General features: G+C 35.7%; 1 protein-coding gene across 1 annotated transcript in view; it reads left to right on the top strand.

The window, feature by feature from the left end:
- The window catches only part of LOC149555437 (pyruvate kinase 1, cytosolic-like), a 61,738-nt gene that overhangs the window by 12,476 nt on the left and 27,819 nt on the right, over positions 1 to 21,443 (top strand). Inside the window, exons 4-9 of the mRNA XM_089829474.1 lie at positions 8,269 to 8,424; positions 10,490 to 10,567; positions 10,676 to 10,807; positions 14,554 to 14,634; positions 14,945 to 15,016; positions 15,153 to 15,242. Coding sequence (XP_089685600.1) covers positions 8,269 to 8,424; positions 10,490 to 10,567; positions 10,676 to 10,807; positions 14,554 to 14,634; positions 14,945 to 15,016; positions 15,153 to 15,242 — 609 coding nt within the window. The remainder of the gene's footprint in view (positions 1 to 8,268; positions 8,425 to 10,489; positions 10,568 to 10,675; positions 10,808 to 14,553; positions 14,635 to 14,944; positions 15,017 to 15,152; positions 15,243 to 21,443) is intronic.

Raw genomic sequence — 21,443 nt, 5'->3', positions numbered from 1 at the left:
GTGTCACTACATTCACCTTGATAACCATGGTCTTGCATCTTTTGATAACCTTTGACTCTCTTTGACGAATTGTCCGTTGTCATTTGAAAACCTGATGTGATCAAGTTTTTCTTGTTCAAGTTGTCGTGAATTCTCCTTTGTAGATTGGCACATTCTGGATTCTTTGACACTTTGAAAACCTTCTTGATGATGTCCAGATGTTAACTCCGAATAACTTCCCGTCAACATCTTCAACTCTTTTTTTAAAAGTAAAGTGCTTGGCCCATGGGAATGTGTGCAAATGAGAACTTTTGACTTTAAAAGTGTGACCTTTAGTCAAAAAATGGTTCTCTGGATGTCATTACATGTAAAGTGGATTACGTGTAAAGGCAACATGTAATGAGGAATGGAAAATGAGATGCAAATGCGGATGAAGGGTGAGCTTACATGTAAGTGCAGATAACAGATGAGATGAAAAGTGTGTAATGACATAGAAAGTGAAATGACATGTATTTGCTCATGGAGGTTTAAGTGCATATGTAAAGATGAAAATCAAATGTAGCTTGAAGTGAAATGAACTTTATTTTCATGCATGTACTTTGTACTATGTTCATTTCTTGCTACATTTTTGACCTTGTGAAAATCAAATGTAGCTTGAGGTGAAATGAACTTTATTTTGACATTTTTGAGATTTTGACCTTGTGAAGTCAAAGTACATGCACGTGACATTTTTGACTTTTCAAAAAGTGACTTTAAATCAATAATGGGTTTTGGAGATGCAATTACATGTAAAGCTTTTTCATGCAATCATGTCGTGCGAGTGGATACAGAAAATGAGATGAGTGAAAATGGAAGCGGAAAATGAGATTACATGCATGTGCGGATGGTGAATGAGATGGAAAACATGTAATCACATTTGTCAGATGAGATGCAAAGTATTGTGACTTGGAAGATGGAAAAGGAATGTGATGACGCTTTTGCATGAAATGAAACAAGAACAAGTTCTTGGGAAAGAACTTCTAACTTCTCCAAAGTGGAGGAAACTGGAAAGCAAGCACACAAAACACAAAAACTTCAAAAGAAAAATGTACCTTTGGCAAATGACTCAAACATGTCAACAAATAAAACATTTCAATAGGCAAATTCGAATTTGGAGTTTGGGGAAAAACCAAAAACGTGAAAATGAACAATTTCATAATTTTTAAAGGAAAAATGCATTTTCCCATGGTATCAATTTCAACAAGTGGCAATCATCAAGCAATAATGTGCATAGAATCAGCAGGATAAGCACAAATTAATAGCAAGAAAGAATAAGAAGATTAAGATGGAGGAGAATGCTCCAAAGTTGAAAATTTCTTCAAAAACACTTGGACTCTTTCAGACTTTGCAAATTCAAAATGGAGAAGGCAGCAATGAGGCATTTTTAATGGTAGATGCCAAAAATGTGCCCTATCCTTGCTCTAAATCCTAACGTTTTTGGTTGCACATGCATGTGGGACGCTTTTGACCAAAAACGTGATTCTTCAAGGTGAGAGATCAAAACGTTTTGGCTTCCAAAAGCCAGAATGTGTATCACAATGCAATGAGAACACCAAAACATGCCAAATTGATGCCTCTTTGGGCAAAAATGTGAGCCAAATGGCGTTTTTAAAGATTTTTCCAAAAAAATACCCTTGGAAGGAGTTTGAATAAAATGTTTTTTTAGCAAGATAAATCGATTTTCATTGCTTAAACCCATGGCTTAGCAAAAACGACCCTAGTAGAGAAGATTTCGTGAAAAACCATGAAGTAAATCTTCTGCAATCTTCAAAAATGAGTTCTTGGAGGCTCTTTGCATGTGTTCTTCCAATAACGGGTTTCTTGAGGGCAAAAACATGAACTTTTAGTGCAAAACACACCTTTTGGTGTCCATAGCATATATTAAAAACATGCTAAGATGCAAATCACATCTTTTCATGGTCATTGCATGTTTTATAAATCCCTCCATAGTGCAAAATGCACCTTTTGGGAGTGCATGCATGTTTTAAAATATGCATTTAGCTTAAAAACTCACCTTTTTGGGGTGATTGCATATTTTAAGTGAAAGCTCACATTTTAGATGCAATAGCATATTTAAGTTATAAAACTCACCTTTTTGATGTCATTGCACTTTTAAGTGAGTTATATGCAATGACATAAAAAAGGTCCACTTTTGATGACTTTTACATGCAAAGACATGGAAAAGGTCCACTTTTGATGGATTTATGTTTCTAAGTTGAATTTTATATGTAATGAAATGTAAATTTAAATTCATTTTACATGTAATGACATACAAAATGTCCACTTTTGATGGATTTTACATGTAATGACATACAAAATGTCCACTTTTGATGATTTTAAAGTGATTTAATAAGCACATGTCAATTTAAAGTCATTAAAATACTACTTAAATGGAACATAAATTATATTTACACATGATATTAATAATATAACATGTAAATATCATTTAAAAAGTAATATTTACTAGAGCATTTGATTTAAATGCTAAAAATCAAATTGAACTATATAGTTAATGTAGTCACTTAGTGAAAAATCGAAAAGTAAACTCAACTTAAAAATATAACATAAAGTGCACTATAGTTACTTTAAGTGAAAATTTAAATGATAAAGTAACTTAAAAACATAACATAAAGTGAATTTAAGTTATATTTTTCAAAAAGTGAATGTCAAATAAAAAATATGACATGATATTTTAAATTCATACTGTTGCATAAAAAATGTCCACTTTTTGGGCACTAAAATGACCATATCTCTTGATTGACAACTCCGATTACGCTCTAGGTTAGATCAAATTGAAGAAGAAACCAAAAGCCATGACTTGAGCAAGGCCAAAGGACTAAAAGCCAACAAACGCACACTCAAAATCAAAGAAAAGAACGATGAAGGCCTAAAAAATCAAGCATAGGCTCGACAAAAAGAAAAACAAAAAGGACTTGATGAAAGCCTTCAATAAAACAAATTGATATGCGAATTGGAGTTGATCGATCGATCAACATTAAGCAATTGAATATCAAATTCAACTTCGAGAGATGCGAAACTAGTTTGAAAAAGTTTCGTACTGTTACTTGCATTTTGTGATGACAAAATGCAAGAGAACAGGGCTTTACAAGATCAAAATTTCAATTGGTTAGCACAGGTTTAAGAAACTAGCTCTCATTAGCTCTCGCACACATCGGTGGCAAAAAATCCCTTCCTAACCACCTTGTGGAAGTTATTTGATGATGTGGGTCAGACCCTCAGTTTTGTCACCCTACAAACAACAAATCTGTGATTTTGCAAGCTTAGGACAATGGATTTGTAATCACAAGAATGAATCTTTGCTCTTATACAACTTGATCCAGTCATGATCAGAGATATCCCCTTAGGAGATGTTGAACCTTGGAACTAGAGTCAACACAATGGAAATCAACAACCACTGATACCAACCAATTAAGCCATCTAAACCGATGTTCTCCTTGACAAAGTACCAAGAATTTACATCCAATTGGCCTACTGATATGCAATCTAACATTCTAGGCATATAGGCCTGTTTATTTGCAAAATCAGATAATAGCCTACAAGCTATCCTTCATCTCCTCTCTCTATGTTCCTAAACAAGAACAACTACCCTACCTATATCCAAGGTCGCCAACTACAAGTCGGCTGATCCAATTGCAAAACTCAATGAGAAGGAAACTTGTTACAACCGAATAGGCGAGGACCCAAATTATAAGAACACCCTTAAATATTACATCATGCTGTGCAGATACCCTAGAGGGTTGGCCACATGTATAGCAACATAGCACAATGCACCATTTCACATCGCATGTCTTGAATCTCCATGGCAAGCTGAATCTCGCCATCGTAGTCATTTAAATAGGAAAGCAAATATAGGGTCAGACCAATCTTAAGATAACTTCACCTGCAGAGCTCAGAACAAGCTGCAAAGCTGGACATAGGATCTTTATGATGTCTACACCTCACCATAAGAATCACATAAGATAACAAGCCAACGGGAACGTTCACTACCTAAAACACAAGAACTGTCCAAATGAAATAGGAAACAGACAATCTAGAAGGAAATCTTTTTGGGTGATGCAAGATTGCTAAGAATCCAAGATGCGCTTGCACCAGTTCATCATGTTAGTTTGTAAAATGGACTCATTTATTGGTTTGTGACCTTTCGTGGCCTCTTTCTGGTGCCCAATGCAAAAATTAGATTTTTTTCAGGTTAATCATTAATGCTTTTCTGATAACATCTTTCAAGTTTGTTTTGATATTAGCTGGGTTCCAACTGAACTCAATAGATTTTCATTTAGGATTGAATGTTACATACAACCTCAATATAGAGAGTGGAAGCTATCAAAAAATTAGTCGAGTAGAATCCGTTGAAAGTTTATTGTTATGGTTCTGTCCAGTCTTGACATTTAGATCTATATAACAGAATAATATTAAAACTTGTTGTATCTCTTTGATTAAATTATAGTTTGGTTCTATTCTTCTGGCTGCCTCCACCGACACCAGTCATGCCATTTTATATTTTTTGATCCTTCTACGCCTATTCTCTATCATCTTCTAGCTTATCTTGAGGATTTACATCCTTTTGTTCACAACATTCAATTTCGTTCAGAAGATTCTATTCATTGCAATATGAATATAAATCTATCATAGTTGTTTGCAGTTCCTATTTTATTAGTTAGCTCTTTCAAACATTTTTTCTGACAATGTGCTAGTGCTTCATACATATTTTACAATGAAATGTAAGTTTCCAATCAAGAACTGTTTTCCTGAATTGGCTCCACTTTTCTAAACTTTTAAGGATTCTAGATTGTGGCTGAAGCAGCTGTTGTTTCTTTTGTTGCAAGAGATGCTCCCTCACTTGCCTGCAATGTGAAGTTTGTAGCCATAATTAATTCGTCCTCATCAAAAGGAGTTTACTAAAGAAGCATAATGTTTATTTACTCCTGTATCAAATGACTAAAAGGCAACCCTTCTATTAGGGGCTAAGCAGGCCTATGTTATCCCAATTTAAGATTTTCATTGCTGGTGTGTGGGAATTTTGCCCCAATCTATAGTAATCTTTACTTTCTTGTGAATCTGATGATTTCTGGATGCGCCTCTGTAATTTTGGGATTTTTTTCCGTCTTCATGCCTTTATTCCTGAACCTTTTAGCACAGTTCTGGACAGTGTGCGTTTTATTCAATTTCTCTTTAACTCTATCGAGTTTTCTCTTTCTGTGCTTGATTTTTGTTAATTCATTTCAGTTGGTTTTCTTTGGATGTGATTTCTAGTGATAATTCTTTGTTGCATTAACTCTTATGGTTCTGTTTTTTCTCTGCCTTCTCTAAACTTTATGTCTAGTTTCATTAATTCAGTCTTTTCTTCTCTATTTTTAACGTGTTTTGTCTTTCTGTAATTCTTCTTTGGAAAATTGGGTTTCCAAATCATGTATACATTTTCATTCGGCTCGTTTTGTTCTTTATTCATTTATTCTTTGTGATTGTGGCATTCAAATTTCTGTCCTTTTCCATCTGAAATCAATTTCCTTATGTTATGTATTCTGATCTTACTGAAGCTGGTATTTCCTTTCAGTTTTTCAATATCACAGGTCTCATTAATTTCTTTCTCTTGGTTATCTGTTTGCAGTTATTTGATTATTTTCATAGTAATTTGTCTCCTTGATTGATTCTTCTTGTGCGATATTACACTTTTATCTCTCCAAATATTTTTTGAGGCATTTGTTCAACACCATTCTGCTATTTGCAACATTATCCTCCTTAAGTGCCAAAAAAATCATATGATTGCTTTCAAATTTTGTTTCTTTTCCCTTGTTTTTTTTTTCATAAAAGTTTACTTTGAACGTGGAGCTATAAACTGGTGAGGTCACAAATGAGGGACCTCGTCCACAATATAAACATTCAACAATAACACACCAATGGGGTTTGAACCTTGATGTCGAGAACAGCATCACCATAACTAATCCATCACACCATGCCAATATCAGCAAGGGGATCCTTTTCCTTCTTTCAATAATTTTATGGGTACCCGATTATTTTTGTTTTCTATCAATTGTTCACTTTGCTTTTCTTGTTGCTGTGTGACACCTTTTAGGTCTCTTTGGAGATGAATAGAATGTCTGGAATAACTTTGCATGATCTATTACTCACAAAGAAATATTTCTGTTCAATCTTGAAATCCTGGACCTTAGAATCCCATCTATCCTTAAGTTTGGTAGCCTATTTTCAAATGTAAACAGTGTCTAAATAGTGTCTAAATAAGGTTGATCTGTTAGCCGTCTGTCTTTTCAAAAGTTAATATTCGGCCCATTTTGGATGTTCTAAAAAAGCATACTTCTCAATAAGGCTTTTACTACCTTTCATTCCGTTCCACATGGCCAAACCCTTTGGGGGATCATGCATAAAAGAATGGGAAAAAAATTATTACAAGATGGGCACTTTTCTTTTTGAGATAGTGCACATTGTGGTGGCATTGATTGTGATGATTGTACACACCAATCTAGCCAGTAAAGCTTGATTTAAAAGACCACTATTTCCGAGACTAAACTCTAGATCAGATCCTATCCCAGGAGATAAGGGGATCCGTGAATTAATCACCCGTTCTCTTGGGGTTATATGTGTGAAAGAATGGGAAAAGTGTTATTACAAGATAGGTACTTTTCTTTTTGGGATAGTGCACAATGTGGTGGCATTGATAGTGATGAATGTACACACCAATTTAGCCACTAATGCTTGATTGAAGAGATCACTATTTCTGAGGCTAAACTCTATTTGTGAATGCTAGAACAAATCCTATCCCAGGAGATAAGGGGACGTGTGAATTAATCATGTGTTCCTTTCCATAGAAAGGATTTCAAGATCTCAGTTATTTTGAAAAACTAAATTTTGGGAACTGTTGCTTGGAGCATAGACTTGAACAATGCTTACAGCTCGATGCAACCATCCTCCTTTCCAACCTTCCAAATTTCTTGACAGTTTTTCCAAAACTGAAGTCTAAATTTGGCATTTGGTGTTCCCAAGAAAGAGGGAGAAATGAGACCAGAAAGCACCCTTACTAGAAGATAAGCAACTACAAAGAAAAGTTTGTTCATTCCCATTGAAATCAGCAGAGAAGATTTTAGTTTTTTCCCTAGAGTGTTTTTGCCCTGGAGCATTTTTGTATAAGTCTAAAAGATCTTTGACAGTCCAAACATCCTGATCGGACAGAAAAGAAAATAGAGTTGTCATTCAGAAATTGCCGCTGGTAGAGGGCTCTGCCAAAGAGGTTGAAGCTTTCAAATTTGTGAGAATACCTTGGTTGTCAAGAAAACCAATTTTGTGGTTCATGGCTTCAGACACGAGAATTAAAAAATCAGGAGGTGAAGCATCTACCTATCAGAGGCCTCTGGCTGAAGGGAAGAGACCTTTCGCTGATCCATTAACTAAGACCTAGAATGTGACAGATGAATAACAATTCCTAAACCAGTTCCTTGACTGTAGACCAAGACCAAACTACTTGAGCACTCTATTGAGAAAAATCCTATCTCGACCTTGAGCTCTGGCAAAGAATTAACCTACTCATTCCTTCTTTCAAGCAACTGTGGGCTTTCATCTACTCTTCCGTTCATGCAGCTATCATTCCTCAGGGTCATTGGCGCCCAACATATTCACTGGCAGGAAAATATGAAACAGGAAAGTTGAAATTGTTTGTTTGGAGCTGGTTGACAAAATCACAGGTATAGAGACTAGAGAGTATGTTCTTTTTGCACAAATATCAACTACTGTACTATTTAGTCAATATTTTGTAAATAAAACATGAGAGGAATATTGTGCTGGGGGCATAGTTCGTGCATAAAAAAAGTAGATTAATATGCACTGTCTTGAAAAACTGCACTGATAAAAGATGAGAAATAATATGTTGGGCGCATATTAGAGCTCAAGTAAAGATTGGATTGAAGATTTATTTAAGCATATTTAGTTTGCTCATTGTATGCTTTCACATTATTAATCCTTCTCTTCTGCAGCTGTTTTCTGGTATGTTGCACTTTGAAGTTTAAATTGTTCCTTTTTCAACCATCAAATTCAATATAGAATGTTGGGTTGTCAAGAAATTGATAATGCTTGCTGGGAACTCGCTTCATCATTGGTTTTTTGTCTTGTTCTTTCGAGCATTGGTTTTGAGTTTAGAATATTCACTATTTCTTTTAGTTTTGTGATCATTGCCATGCTTTTGATCTGTGAAATTTTAATGCTTTGCAATGTTGCATCTGTCAGGTGATGCTTGATACAGTAGGTCCAGAGTTGCAAGTTGTCAATAAGAACGAGATACCGATTGAGCTGCAGGTTGATGCTTTTGTGACTTTGACTCCGGACTTGAGCAAAGAAGCTTCTTCCCAAGTTCTACCAATAAATTTTGGAGGACTTGCCCAAGTATGTGTTTAATTTTCATTCCATTCTTTTAGCTCAGCTTTCACTTGAGAATTGATGATTATGTTTTAATTTAATTGTATATTTCTCGAGTTCAATATGGTGAATACAATTAAGTAATTTTTTAGGTGTCATCTTCCAAAATGTCATCTTCCATGGTGAAATATCCCAAACCGGATATTTACTCGTTTTTCCTTTTTAAAATATATTCAGAACTAAACACATGCAGATGTATTATGAACTCAATCGAAATCGGTAGAAATCCCAACAGATGTTTAACCGGCTTCTTCTTGATTATAATATTCAAACTCAAACATAGGCAAATGTAAATGATACAACCATAAAACTAGAAGATTCTCCACAGGATAATAATAACCCGTTCTTTCCAAAATAACATTCAAAATTTGAGCATATAACCATATGTTACAAACCAGTAATATAAAACCATCAAACTTTTATAACTCCTTAAAATATGTTATTGCATTATACAACAGCAGTACAATAACCAGCACTAACAAATCCAATCTTAAATACAGTTTCACAGTCAGATTGAAATACTTAGAATAAGAACCTGTAAGTGCATATGAAACACTTGAATTGATGTCTCGCCGGACAATGGGTTTGCGTCCACTATCTACCGGCACAAGGGGCTACGTCCTCATACTAGCTGAAAGCTGAAGCTTTCCAAAATACTCTTGCAAGAGAGAAACTGAAATCTAAAATAATAAATCCAAGCATGCCCAAATGAAAGAGTCTCATCTCCTTTTAACCTCACAGTGGTGACTCTTCGACCTCCCGTCCTTTCGTCTTATCTCTCCTTGTCCCTTTTGGCCCCTTTTTAATATTAAATTGACCTTCTATATTTTGAATCTACGCTCTCCAAGTCGATTTTAATATTAAATATAATATGCCTTTAATATTTCTAATGTCCCAAAAAGGGGACATTACAAATCTCCCCTCCTTAAAACTGCTTGTCCTCAAGCAATCAGTACCAGGATCCCATACGAATCTGCAGGCAACCTTGAAGTCCAATCTGAAAACAATTCTGGCCATACTGCGAAGCAAGGTGTTACTATTTTTTTATATTGTTGAATGAAGATAGCTTTAAGATACAGAATATCATCATAATGTGCAGAGCATGCAATAATATTTTTGCAACAGGGCATGCAAATGCATCTTGTTAGGGCTTTATGTAGTGGTCATGTTGCAAAATTCTTGCATTGTTAATAAGCTTGCTTTATCCAAAATTCTTAGAAAGATGTACCATGATAATCAAACACTTTGGATTCGATCCAAAGTCTCTCTAGACAAAGTTGTTTTGAATGGGGCAGAACAATTGGATCCAACTGAATGTCTGAATTTTAAATATAACAATACAAAAACCTGAAAGCGGAATAATAAAACAAATAATAGAGAATATAAGAGCTATTTAGTATTTATATCTGAATATTATTGAAATTCAAAACTCTGATGGAAATTGGATCTTTTGCTCATTTTTTTATTGATGGCTATGTATTGTTATGTACTTGTGTGCAATATTGGTAATAAGAAAAGGGGGATTATGGCTCTAAATCCCCAAAAACCTTGATGATTGGGCTGGGAATCATAAGAATCATGACTGGAGCAAAAAAGATGAAAGCTATATGTTTTCGAGGTTGCGCCCTTGCCCTTTCCCAGTGACTTTGGTTCTACCTAACATTTATCACTATTTTCTTATTCATTGCTCCCTCTTTTTGATCTCAAATAGAATTATGCACTGGACCTGAGCATGGGCAGCTGTCAAGCAACTCACATGCTATATTAATTACAATTACTATGTGTAAGGGGTCTAATAAAAGAATTGAACTCTGTTGGACCTTGCATTCCCTTTCCATTTCTAAGTTATGAAATAAATATGGTTGGTTTATGAATTCATCCTCTGTTTTTTATGTATTTATTCTCAATTTTTTTAGTATGTTTCAACATTTATCTTTTTGCTGCAAAATAATGTATATGCCATTGTTGACGTGCTTGCATCAAAATATATGACTTATTTATGCTTTTGTCTGTGGGTTTTTTGTGAGTTCAGGCAGTGAAGCAAGGGGATACAATATTTGTTGGCCATTACCTTTTCACTGGAAGTGAGACTACGTCTGTGTGGCTTGAGGTGAGAGTCGACTGCTGTTGATTATCTTTGAAATTGGGGTTTCAAATGCATTTGCTTTGATGCATTCAGTTTCAAAATCAAATTTGTGCTTATAATACTTGTTTGCAGGTTTCAGAAATACAGGGTAAAGATGTGGTCTGTTTTGTGAAAAACAGTGCTACACTTACAGGCTCTTTGTTCACAATGCATGTTTCCCAAGTCCATATTGATCTACCTACACTAAGTGATGCGGACAAGCATGTAAGATTCTTTGGACCTTGCTAGTAATAATTAATATCGACTAAAAGTTATTCCATGGTAGAAGTGTGGCTATAGTTTCCTTGTAATTTGATATCTTGAAGAGTTAAAATGTAAATAATAATATCCATAAGAGTCCTATGGAAGACCTTAGATAAAACCATTTGGCACCGAGACAAATTCATTTGCTTTAGTTTTTACATAAGATCACAAGCCTTGGACTTCTGCAAATTTATAATGGTTGCAAAAAATAGTTGAAACTAAAAAAGAATTGTGGTTTGGCTATACTTATAAAACAACCACTTTTTGAAGAGAGTGGGATGATATTAATCCATCCTTGAGCTTTAACATTTAATTAAGCCTTAATGAAACATTCAGTAAAAAAGAAATTCTGTTGACTTGCCATTGCTACTAGTATTAAAATTTCAGGCATTCTGATTGGACATCTACCATTTGTTTAGTGGTGAAACGGAAACACTTAAATGTGTGTAAATATAAGACTTCCACTACACACTAAATTCAATACATAAGAAAAAGAGGGGCTTCCAAGTATAACTCTCAATATAACCCAAGTTAGATTAGCAAAACCCAAATAGAATGAAGGGATGCTAATCCTAAACCCAAATTATATCAAGGAAGTACATAGGCAAGTCCCCTTTTATGCAATATAAATTGATTTAAGACATGCAATGTAAATGTAAATTGTACGAATTGATTCAATGACGAGTGTAAGATAGATCTAGGTGTTAAATATATGCAATCAACCCAATTAAAATATGAAAATAGGTCTATGCTAAAAGATGAAATAAATGATGAAGCACTTACCTTGAAATGTGCAAGGGAATATACCATTTTGCTTTGTGAATCACAGATCTGAAATTGTGTTTGAACTTTTGACCGCGGATCTGTGATCAAGTCAAAAAACCTAAAAAACCCTTTTTTTCTTAGACCTCCTAGAATAGGTTGACTTGGTGCTAAAGTGTCTAGACACTTAATGGGAAGATGGACACATTCTCGGGACACTATAGTAGAGTAAACTTAACTTCTTCGGAAAGGTCTTGCAAAGTAATTTCTACATTTGTGGTTGCTCTTTCACATAGTAAAACTTGGTTTTTGTTTTGGTTTGATTAGGGCTTGCCTTGGTCAAGCCCTAGATTGAAGAATCAACCTTGAAATAGAGATAACGATGAAGGAAATGCTAGCATGTAGTAGTACTGAATATATCAATGAGAAATACAATTACGTTTGTTGATATAATTGAATTTGATATGTGATCAAGTATGCAAATGTAATAGCCTTGACTCAAAGATTCCAAAAGGAAATTGTATAAGTCAAACCCTCATGAATAGGAATGTATATGACATGCCATGATTAAGGATGGAAGAACATGAATGATTTGGATGATAGATGTCCTCCCTTAGAAGCCAAACTCCACTACCACCTTCATGGAAGAAGATTGATGCAAGAAGGAAATGCTTGGTCTTGATGAACGCTTGAAAATGCTTGTTCAAAGTCTCATGAACGTGCACATGCTTTCTCTTGGTTGCTTGTAGGATGATGTTGATGATGAAAATGAAATGCCTAAGCCCCCTTATATACTAGTTTTCAAGATCGAAACAAAGAAGGCCAACCCAAGAGCAAGACTAAACAAATTTAGAAACTCAAGACACTTCGAACCCTAAAATTCAAAATCCCTAGGGAAGAGGTCGACCTGGGTCATCCTCTTCAGGTATAGGTTGACCTATTCCCGAGGAGGTCATCCTTTTCAGGTATGTGGTAAAAACAACATCATCAAAGTTAAAAAGGGTGGGTTTTAGCCTTGTGGTGGATTTTATCCATTTGACCACTCCTTTGGATACTTTCCCTGACCTTTCACCATATTCCTTGGCTAGGTGGATTTCATGCTTGAGAAAGGGGCTCGAGTGGGAATTCAATGACAGATTTTGTGCAACATAGTTGTAATACCTGACTATGTTTCAAAATCCCAAGGGAAGAGGTCGACCTGGGTCATCCTTTTCAGGTATAGGTCAACCTATTCCTGAGGAGGTCATCCTCTTTAGGTATGTGGTAAAAACAACATCATCAAAGTCAAAAGGGCGGGTTTTAGCCTTGTGATGGATTTTACCCATTTGACCACTCCTTTGGATACTTTCCCTGACCTTTCACCATATTCCTTGGCTAGGTGGATTTCATGCTTGAGAAAGGGGCTTGAGTGGGAATTTAATGACAGATTTTGTCCAACATAGTTGTAATTCCTGACTATGTTTCGTATGCGTTCTGTGGGAGAGGAAACACAAGTTTTGGGCATGTGGTTGATTTTCCCTATGCTGGACAAAATCCACGATAGGCTCAAAAGCATGCCCCAGGAAATGCAGAGAGCACAAGTTTAAGGCAGTGAAGGATTTTCATTATTTTTACAAAATCCTTGATGGGCTGAGAATCCTGCCCCGAGAAATGCGTAGAGCGCAAATTTAAGGCAGTCAAGGTTTTCATTATTTGGATGCTTTCCTTCATGCATGCCAATACGTGTTCCAAAGATATGGGAGAGTGGGGTTTTATATCCATTAAGGATTTCTGTCCATGGGAGACTTTCCATGGGATTGTAAAAAAGTGCCCCGCAGATCATGGAGAGCTCAGTTTTGAGTGAGTCGTGGATTGTGTAGGAGCTGGACAAAATCCATGGCAAGGTTGAAAGTGCGCTCCTGATTTCACGGAGAGCACATTTTGGAGAGTGCGGGGGATTCAGTTGTTTTTGACTATCCATTCTGTGCATTGAAGCATGTTCCATGCTAAAAAAGAATCAATGGTGGATCATTTTTGCAACCCATTCTATTATCCACGCAAACAGGAAACTACCAAAAGGGGGGTCCCATGAAATGGGTGATGAAAGTGATGGACGGTCACAACTGGGCCTTGCTTATTATTAGACCAAGCATAATGTTTAATACTGAAAGCACATCCCACTTAGCTGTTATTTTCGTAATGATATCCTTCAGCCTTGTGACTCCTTTTAGATTACTTTATTTCTGCTATCTGCATCCAAAAGCTTTAAGGTTGGATGTGGAAAAGATATTTTTCTACCGAACGAGTGATTGCCATGCAACCATAAGTGACCAATTAAGTCCATTCTGTGTCATTGCTTTAGCTTTCTTTGGTATTTTTGAAAGGAAATATAGGGTTTGTGCTCGACGGGATGGTCATCGTTCTTCAGCAATCCTGCTATCTTTTCGTTGTAAATGAGCAATAGGGGTGATACTTTTTCTGTATATATTCTATTATCACCATTTATTTCTGTTGTTTTTTCTTTGGGTGGATGGATTCTGTTGAATGTTCATGCTTTCCAATCTGTGAGAGATTAGTGAAATGCTGACCAAAGATCTCCGTAATGGAGCTTCTGAGTGCCTTTGTTTGCTTGATTTCCTGGTGTTAATGTTTTCTGTATGACGAATACTGAATCCTTTTGCAAGGACAGTTGCAATGGACTGAATGGATTACTATCTAAGATTTTTTTTTTCGATATTAAAGACAAAAGTGGCATAATAGACTGAATTTGTGCATGTACTTAATAGAGATCTGCACTAAAAAACTTCTAGTTTATTCTGTTTATGCATTGTATTGATGGTGCTAATGTTGAAATCACTGACCTAAATCATTGAGCATAGCTGGTAAAAGCATTATGGAATTTGATGTAGTCTATTTGTCTATATTACAATCATTCTGTCTATTTCATCCTATGTGACCATTGACAGGCCATCTCAACTTGGGGAGCACATAACAGCATTGACTTTCTTTCTTTGTCATACACTCGCCATGCAGAAGATGTTCGACAAGTAAGCATTCTAATTTTTGGTATGTTTCATATTATTCGTTAGTAGAATAGACAATCCATTATGAACTTGAAAATGTGCTGATGAAAATATTAACAGTGATTCAAGAAATACTTGTACGAGGAATTGGAACTTCTAGCTATAGTTATGAGTCATGATACGCGTAGCCAATAAGAATATTACTAGCTATGCATTTCCTTTGATTAGCTTACTGGTGAACGAATGAGTCATATTGGTGTAGGAAGCCCTATAAAATTGTTGTGTGCGCTTTTTGTAACTGAAGCCAGATCTTAATTGTTCTGTTATTACACAGGCTCGTGCTTACCTTTCTAAGATTGGGGACCTTCACCAGACCCATATATATGCCAAGATTGAAAATATAGAGGTGATTCTGCTGCAGAATAACTAACTGATTCATTTGTTATTGAATTGTATGAATTTCTATGATCTTTCATTATGAAAAAGTATATAAATAATCCATTATGCTGACATGAGTATGACGAGATGACTGCTTGTGTCAGGGTTTACAACACTTTGACGAGATTTTGCAAGAAGCAGATGGTATCATCCTTTCTCGTGGAAACTTGGGGATTGATCTTCCACCAGAAAAGGTCAGATGCTTTTGTGTTTTATTACTTTGGGTTTACAATTTAAAAGTTTCTATCAAATGCTTTGTATTATCCAAAATTCTGTACCAACACAGATCAGACCAAAAAAATATGGTTTACTTTTTTGTACTGGTGATATTACACTTCCTTACCTGACTGAACTTTTTTCCTGTCATTTTTGCCCGAGAGGAGCTTTTGGAGAATGACCAAATCATTTAGGGTGTAATGCTATATTTTGCAAACATAGAGAGTAACATAAGATTAAAGCACGTTTCGATGATTATATTCAGTCAAATTCCATGTGTAACTGCAAAACTGACTAGCAGTTATATGTTAAAAGGCATTACAAAACACTGGAGAAGTTGAATAACTGCAAAACTGACCAGCAGTTATATGTTATTATGTAAATCTAACTAGTTAAAAGTTAAAACTGTTTGAGAATGTAATAAACGCTTATGTTCCTCCCCCACCCTCGCCCCATTACAATGATCCGAACAAGAATGAAACATTACGAGGGTTTTGTACCCAACCCTTCTAGAGACTTTGACGAAGCGTCATCACCAATTCTTCTTGCTCGCTCAAGAAACACTGAACTGACTGCATCTGTGGATCTCCTGACTATGGAACTTTAAACCATCTGTGCAACATGAGTGTTCCCACCTTGCATGCACAATGAGACACATTTTCTCCAAACTTCTACATCTCCTCCAAATGTCTCTAATGCTTCTTCCAGTGCTGCACATGAGATGCCTTTCCTCTGAAAGTCCACATCTCCTCTGAGTATGTCTAACACCTCGTCAAGTGCTATGGAAACATCTTTCCTCTGCTGCACAAATCAACAGACATATTTGCACATTAAACACCTTTCTGATGAATGTTCGCATCTCCTTCGAGTGTCTTTAATTAACATCTCCTCAAGTGCTTGATAAATAATATTCAAATCTTTGCCCCCCCAACTCCCACACTACTTGAGGGGACAATCATGATGTGAAGCCCCCTCTGGGACACAAGTATGTTGAGCCCTCTCTTTTCTTCAAGGACGAATTTGCCAAGCCCCCACTTTTAAGGGACACAATAGGTCGCTTCTCATGCAATGAATCATCCCTGAGCAAGAAGCTAGCTTAGGATTATAGAAAACCTCCTGCCTCTGTTGCCTCCAGCCTTCTGTAGGATCCCTTTAAGTTTTGAACATCAAATATACCATTAATGGCTACTTCTGCTACAATTGCCTCAATATCTGATTCCTTAGGTCACTGCAAACCCCTCTCATGTGTCATCACAACAATCTTGTTGTTTCCTTTACTCTCCACAGCTTCAAGTAAGATTTTGATGGCTGCAAACTTTATAGTTTCATCCTCCTTTTCAAATAACTCTATGATAAAATTTACCTTCCATGGAGAGAACATACCCAATGGATTTGTTTGATAAAGAGAAGAACTTGCATATGGATCAAAACCTACAAACAATGTGGACGAACCAAAGGCCCTTGTTACACCACTTTGTGTGTACTTGACCTGCAATATAATGAGCGATATACTCCACAATAGCAGAATACTCAACTTTAATTGATCCTAACAAGATCATCCTATTTTAACTGAAAATAGACTTTTTCATGACCTCTATTAGTGACTGGGATAACACAAAATGACCTAGATGATTCGTGCCAACACTCAACTCATATCCTTTACCCATGAACCTTAGTTCTTTGGCATCGAGCAAATACACTGCAACCGAATACAACCAAAACATAGACTTCCTAAAATCGATAAACTGTCTTATAATTTCTAAAGAGAACAACTCTGATAATATTACTGTGAAATTCTCTTTACAAATCCAATAGATTTCAAAGCCCTCTCTGCATTGAAGATATCTCTACAATCCATAATAGATGTTCTTGAGTGCCATTCCTAAGTATCTCAGGCGTTGGATCGTTATAATTTGAGGATATGCAGAAAGCGGATATGTTTAGAAACTTTCAAACCAATGCAGTTGACATACGTACCATTCCCAGCCTCTTCGTTTCTTCATAATCATTTAAGAGAAGAAGATAAGACACACAGTGAAGCAGTATCTCTGTGCCCAACGACATGCATGCTCATTTAATTGAAGCATGTACAACTCTCATTCAGTAAATTTGCGTGGCTCAATAGTATACTTTTTGAATGACTTCACACACGGCTGAACACAATCGTTCTTCTCACACCATCAACTTCATTCCATTGGACGCTAACAGCGTAGGAGCATAATACTGCTCTGATACCAAATGCAAATGCAGAGAGCAAAGAACATAAGATTAAAGCATGTTTTAATGATTATATTCAATCAAATTCTGTACCTTTAAAAGGCATTACAAAACACTGCAGAAGTTGTATAACTGCAAAACTAACCAGCAGTTATACGTTATTATGTAAAACTAACTAGTTAAAACTAATCGATAATGTAATAAATGCCAACATATTTGCACTTGTTCTCTTGGTTTTTAATGGAAATAAGGTTTGCATGTCTCTAAAGTTTGATTTGTATTGTGGAACAGCATGGTTTCCAGGATGAACACTAGTAATCTACAAGATGATAGGAATGCATATTAGAAGTTTCTTCTTTCTGCTTTATATACCAGGAAGCAGTTTTCTTTTTCCTTGATTTGTAGAGGTAGTATATAGAACAAATATGCTCAGTAGATCTTATAGTGGAACAAAATTCTTAACTCAGGGGATGTGCCACTTTGTTTGAAACCACCATGTAAACACAGAGCACACAAACACCTCTTAATGATGTTGGAAGTGAAGGCAGGGTTTCAAACACATCAATTTGGGCTGTCTCAATTGACACATGAACCATTCTTGTATTAGAGTTAAATCTCTCTAATTTTGTTTCTCTCTTGTGTAGTTTTACTTCCATTTCTAATGGTCACTCCTTTTCCATGTTTCTATATTCTCTCTTTGTTCAATATAGAAACTTCCTCTCTCTCTTCAGATGTTTCTATTTCTCTCTTTGTTCGTTATAGAAACATTCTTGTGTATACTTGCATAAATAGATCATTCATGATCTCTGTTTAATAATGCATTCATTATTTTACCATAATGTGGTATCAGAGCTATTTTTTTTGAAAAATAACAATTTCATTATTGAATTTTGTTAGTTATTTTTTGAAATAGGTTTTGAAAATCTTTAATTTCTTTATAAAATTTTTAGACTCGTAAGATTTTCGAAAACTTATGCCTGGGTATGTTTCATTTCTTTTTGTAGGGTTGTGAATCTTTTCAAAAGAACCCGACTAGGGTTTCTAAGAAGAATTTTTTTAATCTTTGCAAATCATGTATTTCCTTTTTGTAGTCACATGATTTTTCCGGTCGGCTTTTCTTTTGCAATTCATGCGTCATCTGCCTTTCCCTTGCCTGTGCGACCAGCTTCCTCTGAAAAATGACACGTTTTTTGGCGTTTTTGGGCTTGCATTTGATGTTTTTTTGTGAGCCTGTTTTTCTGCAATTTCGTGGCCTTTTTTTGGCATTTCCGACTTGTTTTTTTCAGCACATCTTCTGCAAAGGACGACATCTAGTGTGTTTTAAACCCAATCTTTAATTTTTGTCCAGTTTGTTTTTCCACCATTTTTGTAGTGAAAATTGCACTATCCTGTTTTTTTCAAAAAACGGCTAGGATTTCTTGAGAAACACATAGATTATTTGTTGTTTTGAATTTTTTTTTTGTAGATTCTTGGTGGGTTTTTGCAGATCTCAACTAGGTTGGTCTTTGTTATTTCTGGGTGCATCGTTTTCTGTGCCAGAATTTTCGAGCCAGCAGATTTAGAATCTAATTTCAGATTCTTTCTAGGTTTTTCAAGTTCTCTTATGGGTGACCTTTCATTTGTCCTAGGTCTTTTGCCCGCTTGCCTTGAAGTACATGCCTTTATTATTATTATTTTTTAATAAAAGATGTTCATGTTTTTTTTGCATAAAAAACGTGTTATGGCATCTCTCACCAATCTTTTGTTGGAAGGCACATAGCTTTCTTTCTGAAGAATCAACTTTTCTCTATCATTAATAATTATGAATGAGCACATGTCCTTACAAGAACATCTTCTAAAGATTAAGGACATCAGAGATCAACTTGAGTTCATTGGCTGTACAACGGAGGAATAGGATATGGTGGTCATTACTCTGAAAAGTCTACCAGCATCCTATGAGGACTTCATGGAGATGCTTAACATTATTGCAACTAATGTTGACCTCAAATCTACAGATTTGTGCATCAAACTTCTGCAGCAGGATTGTTGGAAACAACAATTTGGTAGTAGTGCCCCTTCACACTCCTCTGGACAAGCATTTTCAGTTCAATCCTTTCACAAGGATGAAGGCCCATCTCAGTCATCTGCTCAGCCTCAGGATAGCTTTTAGAAGAAGCAAATCTTGTGCAACTATTGCCACAAATTTGGTCATTTGATTTGAGAATGTAGGACTCGCATTGCTTTTGAACATCAGAAATAGGGAGGGTCTTAGCTACAGGTCAGTATTGCAGAACATGCAGAGCTCACTGATCAGCCTGAGTTTGCCTTTTACGCATTTTGAGGATTCGCCTGTAATTTTTTTTGTTTTTAAGTTAGATTGTGTAACATATGGATTTTCCTAAACAAGTTTTAATCTTGAATCAAACTGATTTCCTAATTCATATCACACGACAAAGATTTCCATCAACTGTTTATAACTGAAATCAAACTCTTTTCAATATACATTACATATTCTACCGAGTTTTCCGAAAATTCAAAATGAGATATTAATTTATTTTAACTTCTAAATATTCAGCTGAAAGTAAATAACAAATGTTCTTGAAATGAAATATCTAAAAATATAAAATGAGATATTTATGTACTGTGATCATTTAACTACTTCTAAATATCCATCTAGAAATTAAATACCAGATGTTCTTGAAATGAAATATCTATCTAATTACAAATTGGGATAATTGCGAACATTTAACTTCTTCTAAATTAAGTAATAGGTATTTGTAAAGTAAATGACTTTAATCTTGAAATGAAATAACTAAACATTCAGAGGTTTAAAGAACATACAATATAATTTGAAGAACTTCTTTAACTTGTTGCCCAAGCCCCGACATTGGTGAGAGGAGAAGCATTGACATAGGCTTAACCTTCCAACTGCGAACCATTACTTATCCCCACTTATTCTAATTTAATAGAATGACCCCCCCTACCTCGAGATCGGGCTTGGGATGTTCATAAGTCCAGCCATCAGAGTATTCAGGTGGGTTGAAGTCCCAACAGTTATTCGCCAAAATAACTGAAGCGTCTGGACAATCAACAAAGATCACTTGTTCAGCAAATCTACCAAATTCCACCTTGGCCAAGGCTTTCAAAATTGGGTCTACAAACCTAATCTTCACCACTCGGTTTGACAACATATTGCGTAACTGGAACATGCATGAGCTATTGTAGTGTTTTAATTTATTATTCACATCTGATGTCGTTTTTTCTCTGTGTAGACTCTCAACACCTCCTCACTTCTCAGGCTACCATGTCGGTGATTCTCAGGTGCTCACGAGTAATATCCACCATACACCTCTTCACCTTCTATGGCATTATCGCCGGTGAATTCCTCGGTGTGGATTATAATTACCATCTCAGTATGATAGAAAAGAATGTGTTATGTTCTGATCAAAATTATTATACAAGATTACTGCGGTATATTCAAGGTTGATACTCTGAAGTAAGAACAAAGATTAACAAAGAGATTTGAACAGAATGATTGAACAAGATTCTTCTATTAATTTAATCGACTTCAGACTTGAAAGGAAAAAGGGTGGCTTCAATATTTAATTAAAACGTATCACATCCTCATCTTAAAATGATTTTATTCAGCCGAGTTCCATCGGTTAGCCAGGCTTACAGTCGGCAAAGCAAATGGTTAAGATTATGCATAAATTTTTGATGGCTCATGCAATTCATAGCAAAAGAAAGTATAATAAATGTGCAAAGGAAAAATACACTCTTACGTGACTGATCTTGTCTTTTGCTGCGGCAAGATATAGACCGAGCTTGACTTTGGTTCGTAGCTTTGAGGACGGAAGATTAGTGTGCACAGGAAATAGAAAACAGGAGGTATTTTGCAGATTGACTCCTTCAAAGGTGTGAGTCGGAAATCATCAAAATATAGGTGTATGAATTCGGTGAACTTGTGAGACTCTATTAAAAGG

The sequence above is a fragment of the Cupressus sempervirens genome, chromosome 5 (genome assembly GCF_028749045.1).
Source record: "Cupressus sempervirens isolate cs-2001-9-10 chromosome 5, ASM2874904v1, whole genome shotgun sequence".
Taxonomy (NCBI): domain Eukaryota; kingdom Viridiplantae; phylum Streptophyta; class Pinopsida; order Cupressales; family Cupressaceae; genus Cupressus; species Cupressus sempervirens.
This window is presented reverse-complemented; position numbering and strand designations above follow the sequence as displayed.